We start from the raw sequence: 7,561 nt of genomic DNA, 5'->3' as shown, positions 1-7,561 counted from the left end.
GTGCCCCATCCTCATGGACCCTCTCCCGTCCCCTGGGTGCTCTGGCTCTTTCCCTGAGGGAAGCTCTCACTCCTGTGTGCTGAGCTTTAAGCTGATCTGTGGCTTTGAAGGAAAGCTGAGATCCTAAAGGATTTCATCCATTGGTCTGGGGGCTCCTGAAGGGTGGGCTGGGGTAGCTGCAGGTCTGGGGGAGCCCAGGGGTACACAGGGCCTGGCAGGTACCCAGGGTCACTGCAGATCCAGCCCTGGGGAAGCTCAGGCTGCCTGGAAAAAAAAAAAATTCTCCCTTCTGGTGCCACCAACCACCCAGAGCTGAGCCCACCAGCTGGAGCTGCCATGGCAGAGGTGTGAGGACACCCCGCTCTGTGCCCTGTGTCACCATCACGGTGACCCAGGACCCCTCCCCAGTGCCCTCCTGCCTGCCCCTGCAGAGCTGACAGGYCTCTGCTGTCCCCTCAGGGATGCCTGCTCCAGCCTGGGCTCTGTGCTCAGCCTGGAGCCCGCGGAGAGTGTCAAATCCTGGCCGAGCTCCTCCACGGGCTGGACATCCCTGGCGAGCGCCAGCGTGGCCGGGAGCATTTCAGCACCGTCCGTGGGCACCCGCAGCACCCAGAGCCTGAGGTAAGGAACCCCCAGCCCATCCTGGGTGTGTTGGGGGGTGCTGAGATGTGGGGGTTTCCTTTGGGGGTCCCTCAGGACTGATCTGTGGTGTTTAAGGTCAAAATATCAAATCAAGTCCCTGCCACACCAGGATCAGTGAAACGCCAGATGAAAGTCACTACATCAAAAACACGCTTCAAGCAGGAAAATATCCCTTGATGTATTCTCTGGAGATAATTTAAAGAGGCAGCACAGCCTATTTGAGGATTTGTATGCCATATGCTCGCTGCTGAGGGAGAGGGAYGCGTTTCTGCGGGTCTAATATCAAATATGTTAATTTTTGATGGTCATGCTGATGCGCTGGGAGAGAGCTGGAGAGGGGCCTGAGCACTTGAACAGCCCAAATGTCCCTTCTTGGCTCTGTGGATGGATTGGTGCCCATCAGAGGGACCCCCAAGGGACACCTTCCATGGACCAGTGATGGGTTGGAGCCTTGGGAGCAGTTGGCTGAGCTCACTGGGACCCTGCACAACAAATAAGGTCCTTCCTAAGTGCTGCTGAGGAGSTTTTGGTCCAAACAACCCAAATCTGATTATTAATGAATGACACAAAAGGAGGCATTGTGGCTGATATCCTATTTCTGAGCTGAAACACCTTGAATYAATAATGAAATATATGCAGGCTTTGAGGCTGGACATYRGGAGGRATTTSCTYATGGAAAGGRTRGTCARGCATTGGAAGGAGCTGCCCAGGGAATCCCYATCCCTGGAGGTGTCCARGGAATGCCTGGAGGTGACAATCAGTGCYCTGGGCTGRTGACAAAGTGGACATTGGYCAYAGGTTGGATTTGATGATCTTGGRGGGCTTTCCCATCCTCAGSGATTCCAGGATTCTGGGGTTTGCAGAATGGCCCTTGTGAAAAGCGAATTGCCCCAATCCCTGGCCCCAGTGTGGCCATCCCCCTCTGCCCTGGGGCTCGTGGAGGCCACAAACTGTAAATTCTGAAGTGGGAGCTGCGTTTGGCTGCAGCTCAGCTAAGATGGAAACAGAGCGAGCAGGGGATGAAATACAAACAAACAGGAGGTAATAAAAATGAGATCAGGCAAACGAGCTCTTCCTTATTAAGATTCCTTTGTCTTACACGAGCACCCAGTAATGAAAAACGAGTCTTGCTCGCGTTGGCTGCTCAGCACCACATCTGGGGGTGTTTGCTGAACAAACAGCTGCCAAGAGCCAGAGGAGAGCGAGCAGCTCTTATCACTCGGGTGCTTACAGGAGGGACAGATTTGATTAACGTTTCCTTTMATTCTCTGCTATTTAAATGCCTGTACAAAGCGCTGGCCAGCAGAGCTAAGCCTCCATAAATATGACACAGCACAGGGTTGGAATAAATACTTTTTTTTTTCTTTTTAAATTAAGAAGCTAATTTAAAAGTTTATATATTTATTCTGCCCCTTTTCTGGGCAGGGTTGTGTTTTGATGGGGGTTTAGTCAGAGGTGCAGTCAGGGAGTGGATTCACAACCAAGGATTTGCCACTTCATCCTGAATTCCACAGGACTGTGGCATCCACAGCTCTGCCATCACCCCAGGATCACCCTGGCAGCAATTCCCCTCCCACCTCGGTGCACAAAACCAGRATCCCTGGTCCCAAGGCTGCTGGGGACCTGACACATTTATTTTTAACCGCAATTGTGTCAAAAGCGAATCATTACGTGGTAAACCRGGAGCTCTCGTGTAGATGACGGTGTGACAAGAAAATCCTCTTCTGACAGAAACCAGGCCAATGTCTCTTCCCTCCCTGAAATGGAGCTGTCTTGGCTTTATTTAGGAACTCCCAGGAAAAGCATCCCAGCCACACTTTGGGCCCTGGTCGTGTGTCGCAAGGCACGTGTGGATTTTATTGTACAAATGATTTCAACTGGTATAATTGTAATCATGCTAATTGCTGTGTAATCTTCGCTAATTATTGTTGTGTGTCATTTGCTTTGGTGTGAATGGCAGATTGCAGAGCTCTGTTTGGCTTCCAGGCGGCGTCAGGCCCTGATTTTGCCTTTTGCTGTGAAAATCATCTTTTCTGAGGATGGTGGAGGAGCAGGGCTATGCTCAGGGCTGGAGCAGGCTCATGGTCCTTCCTCCCATGTCATCACCATCCTTTGGGGCTGTCTGTGACCTCCTGGGGTCATTCCAAGCCCTGGGAATCCTTGCAGGGATTTAGGGATGAGCAGAGGATGCTGTTGTGATGAGGTGTGACCGTCTCACTCTTGTCCTGCCTTGTGAGGAGGAGGAGGAGGATGAGGAAGACTAACTGTGATTTTGGAGCAGGATTTTGAGAACAGTTAAACAAAGAATTCATGGAATGGCTGGGGTGGGAGGGAACCTTCAAAATCATCGAGTACCACCCCCTGCTATGGGCAGCGACACTTTCCACTATCCCAGGGTGCTCCAAACCCCATCCAACCTGGCCTTGGACACTTCCAGGGATGAGGAAGCCACAGCTTCTCTGGCCACCCTGTGCAGGGCCTCAGCACCCTTCCAGGGAAGAATTCTGCCGCAATATCCCATTTAACCCTGTTCTCTGGCAGTTTAATGGGTGCAGAAAATGTGAACTGTTGGGAGAAACAAGGATGGACASGGCAGCATTGGCCTTTGGCTCTTCTGCTGGAAACCAGGGCATGGAGAGTGTGAGATCCCTGCTTGCACTCCGGGGCTGTGTGACCCTTGCCAGCCATGGGGCAAACCCACTTTTGCAGCTTTCCTTCCTTTCAGACCCCAAAAATTGCCATGAAAGCAGAACCTGCCCCTCACRCAGAACAGCACATTAAATACAGCGTGTTCAGCCCTTGTTCACAGCCCATTAGCGGTGCTCACCTCTCCACTCGCTTTTATCTCAGCCTTAAAACCCAAATAAAAACACAGACGCCGGTGTTTAATTTATAAAAGCCATTCATGCAGCGCACGGGTTACAACATAATTTGGAAATGTGTGGAGTGAACGGAGCAATTTCTGTACAAATTCTCGYYGAAGGATTACGCCGGCTATTTGAGYAAGATGCAATTTAGGATCCTAAAAATCCAGCATTATTGAAATGTCTTAAACTATTAATCAGCTGCGGGATGGCCCTGAAGGGTGCAGTGATTCAGGGAGATGAAATCTCCGGTTAATTCCTTTTGTACTGGATAATCAGATGATTCAGGCTGGTTTAATGAGCGGGGAAAAGGCAGTGGGTGCCAGGACAGGGGGGCACCAGGAAGCTGGAGCTGCTCCTTTGCCCCTTCCCTTCTGCAGTCACACATTTCCCAGCTCTGGAGTTTATCTTCAGCCCATCTCRGCGTGTAAATTATTTCACGGGTCAGCAGAGCCTGGCCCGAGCCTGGATTATCCACTCCCACCCCATTCCCATGGCAACAGCAGCATTCCCAGGGCAGGAAGCTTCCTTATGGCCATCAACAATTTGAGCGCTGCTGCCTGCCAGAGATGGGCTGGTTATTTGGGTTCTGCTGCTTTTCTCTGCCTTTTTCCCTCCTTTTTTTTTTTTTTTTCCCAAATTCACATCCCAGCAGGTTTCCCAGTCGGACCAGTCCTGGGTTTGCTCAGCTGAGCAGTGATGTGCAACCTGGGAGTGGGGACACTGCCAGCAAGTGAATGGAAGTGCTTGGAGGGGTTTATAAATTGTCCCATCAGGGTTTTAGTGGCACCAGTGACTCCGAGCCCACTGGTGACTGCAGTTCCTCCATCTCCTGGCTGGCTGGGGTTACTGCTGTGGATCCTCAGGGCTGGAAAAGGTGGACCATTGTCTGGGATGTGGCCCTAAGTGGTCATCCCCCCTCGCTCTGCAGGTCCCCTGCAATTCAGAGCACTTTGAGCAGCAGCCTGGGTGAAACATGCCCAGCAATAACAATGAGTCGTGCCAGGGGTGCGCTGAGAGCTGCTTTCATAAAATTTTAGTGAATAATCTTTGGCCTTGACAGGAATAAAATAAATCCTACATATTGCTGTAATCTGTCAAGAAAAGGGATATTTGGAGGTAAGTGTTGGCTTGGCAGAGCTGAAGCCGGTCACACCACATGCTCTACACCAGGAATTATCCRGGCTGGCTGACCTGGGTTTATTTAAGATAAAATCCTTGGGCATTGCCCAACTGCTGGAAGCAGCAGTGAGTTTATCCCGAGATTCCCATGCCAATGCCAGCTTTTCTCTACTCAGCCTTGTCCTTGCYGAATGACATCCCGCTCCCTGGGAATCCCACAGCCTAAACTAACAGCGATTTCTGTCGTTCAGGGTGAGCAGAGACACCAAGGACTCCGCTCTGAGCCGACCGCTGTCCTCCCGGAGCTCTGCCACWCCCGGCGAGGCTGTGGATCCGGGGAGAACGACGAGCCCGCTGCTGGCGGCTAGAAGACGGGATTATGGAAAACCTCCGGCMGAAGAAGAGGAGCTGGAGAGCCCAAAAAAGCCGGTGGATAGGATCGGAGAGACGTCCCCATCGGCACCGCGGCCGGGCGGCTCCCCAGCTCCGGACGGGCGGTTCCCCAGCGCGATATCTCCGCCGGTGCCCGGCAGGAGAAGGCTCTCGGTGGCCCCGGGGCCGGTGCCCAGCTCGGCCGCTCTCTCCGAGTACGTGGAGGAGCTGCGGAGGCAGCGGGGAGCGGAGCAGGAGCCGGGGCTGCCGGCGCTGGGGGACCCCGCTCCGCTCCCCATTTACCGCACCACCAGCGCCGCGGCTCTGCGGCGCTGCCGGGCTGTGCCGGCGGCCGAGGAGCCCCCGGGGAGGCTGCAGGGGGATCAGGCAGGGGAAGGAGAAGGAGCTGGTGCCAGCCTCACATGCTCCTCCAGCCTGCGGAGCATGGCCTCGGAGCCGGCCGAGCGCCCGCGTTCCCCGGCGCTGAAAAGAGCATCGAAATTCGGCTCCTACGACTCCCTCCTGCCGGCCCTCGACGGCTCTCGATGGCCGAGCTCACCTGCTGCCGGCACGGAGGGGCTGGGGGTGCCCCGGCTGAGCTGGAGGAGCTGCCTGGAGCCGTCGCTGGAGGATGTGGAGCTGGGCAAAGAGCCGGAGGGATTGCTGAGCTCCCTGTCCGGAGAGGGGAAGGGCAGTGACCCCTTCAGCTGGAGAATACCCACCCTCAACTACGAGAGGAAAGCCAAGGTCGACTTCGACGATTTCCTGCCGGCCATCCGCAAGTCCCGCTCCACCAGCAGCCTGGCCAGAGCCCGCAGGGACAGACGCGACGGCCACCGGCCCCTCACCGTGCGCTTCGAGGATGAGGCCATGGCGGGCACTCTGGAGTCCTCTGAGACCAAGGGCACAGCCAAAAGCAGCCCGGCACCTCGGGGAGAGCCCGGGGACCTCTCTGACTCCTCCTCATCGTCCGGCTCTCACCTCTCATCCCGGAGCGCCGACAGCATCAAGCGCCGGCCGCAGACCCCGAGAGGGGACGGGGAAGGTTCCAGCGGCAGAGGCAGCGCCCCGGGCAGTGGGATGAGCCGGCGAGCCGAGGCCGAAGGMAAGGAGGATGATGTCAGCAGCATCATGAAGAAATACCTGGGCAAAGATTAAGGTAACTCGGGTGGCCCAAGCTCAGAGCTGTGGGGACACTTTTGGGGTGTTGGTGCTGAGCTGCTGCACCTCTCTGGTGCCTGTGCTGGTGGCAGGGAGTGTGTGGGGACAGGGTAACCCAGGAGAGCGGGGTCCCTGTGCTCTTTCTGGCATGTCAGAGCATCCCAGCGCTGCCAGGGTGTCCCTCGGGGGGTGTGGCACTGGGACTGGCTCCTCTTTGCCTTTGCACCTTCAGAGCTGTGATGAGCAGTCAGTGGGGACACTGCTGGTGCCAGGGACAGTCCCAGAGCCAGCTCAAAATTCACTGGAGTTTCCCAAAAATAGCATTCCTCAGCTGCCACCCCAGCACCCGACAGACACATCCCCCCCCAGACCCTCGAGCGCTCCCTCCTCAGGGGCCCAAATTCCTTTTGGTGATTAGAAATCAGCTCTGGCTGGACTCTGGGGGTTCCCTCTCTAGAGGACGGGGCTCCCCCTTGCCCAGACATCCTTCCCCAACCATCAACAGCCTCTGACACCCACTTGGGCGCCATGTCTGGATTGCAACTGACACTYGGAGAATTAGGATTTATTGCCGCAATCCAGGTTTGAAAGCAGAGTCCCTAATGAATGCGCCACAACTGTAATTAAGTGTTTAAAATAGATTAGAAAAACATTTTGTAAAACCATCGCCTTTAGAGTAACTTATTGGATGTCAAGCTGTGACCAAATTGACTAAGCCAACACACGAAGGGAGCGCGTGTTAATAAAACATTTTCTTTCCAGGAAGCGAATTTGCATAATGCAACGTCCCACTTTTCTGCAGGATTTGTCTCGATGGAGCTCAGCCGCCGGCCCCAACCCGTGGTGACGAGGAGCCACGTCGGGCACACGGCTTCCCTGCTGCTGCCAGAACCACCTCACRTGGGCAGATGGCTCCATGGAAGCCGTGGGATGGTTCTACAAACTTTTCTGGTCTTGGTTTCCTTACACTCCTGCCCCGCTCCCCAGCGCCGCAGCTTCGCTCAGGGCCAGCCGCGGGGACGAGGATTTTCCTGTTCTCCCGCAGTTGTTTGATGTGGGAGTTGGTGCTTTAATTCAAACCCAGCGGCTGCCACAGATGCTGAGGACGTGCCATGGCTGGGGAAAAGCCACGCTGAGAGCAGCTGGAGGGACACCAAACCCCTCCTGTGTAACCCAGAGCTGCAGCCTGGGTGTTCCATCCCACATGACACTGCTCAAAAATCTCTGAGGATGCTCTTGGGTCTCAGTGTGGCACCCAGCAACAGCAGAGCTTGGAAGATTTTATAATTCCACAGTTATTTGAAGGTGGACCTGGTGTGCTTCCATGGCTCCAGCCTGTGGGGGACATCTGGGCACATCCCAGCGGCACGCAAGGCACGCGGTGTGGGGGCAATGGAGGG

General features: G+C 55.1%; 1 protein-coding gene across 1 annotated transcript in view; it reads left to right on the top strand.

Annotated features, from left to right (window-relative positions):
• Window positions 1-6,158, top strand: part of MYO18B (myosin XVIIIB) — a gene marked incomplete at its 5' end in the record, with an annotated part of 49,494 nt that extends 43,336 nt beyond the window's left edge. The window contains 2 exons of the mRNA XM_057387174.1: window positions 460-621; window positions 4,880-6,158. Coding sequence (XP_057243157.1) covers window positions 460-621; window positions 4,880-6,158 — 1,441 coding nt within the window. The remainder of the gene's footprint in view (window positions 1-459; window positions 622-4,879) is intronic.
• Between the last annotated feature and the right edge of the window lie 1,403 nt (window positions 6,159-7,561).

The sequence above is a fragment of the Malurus melanocephalus genome, unplaced genomic scaffold (genome assembly GCF_030028575.1).
Source record: "Malurus melanocephalus ecotype Western Australia unplaced genomic scaffold, MMel_1.1 scaffold_1154, whole genome shotgun sequence".
In the NCBI taxonomy this organism is placed as follows: Eukaryota; Metazoa; Chordata; class Aves; order Passeriformes; family Maluridae; genus Malurus; species Malurus melanocephalus.
The sequence above is the reverse complement of the archived record's forward strand: the minus strand, read 5'-3'. Positions and strand labels throughout refer to the sequence as shown.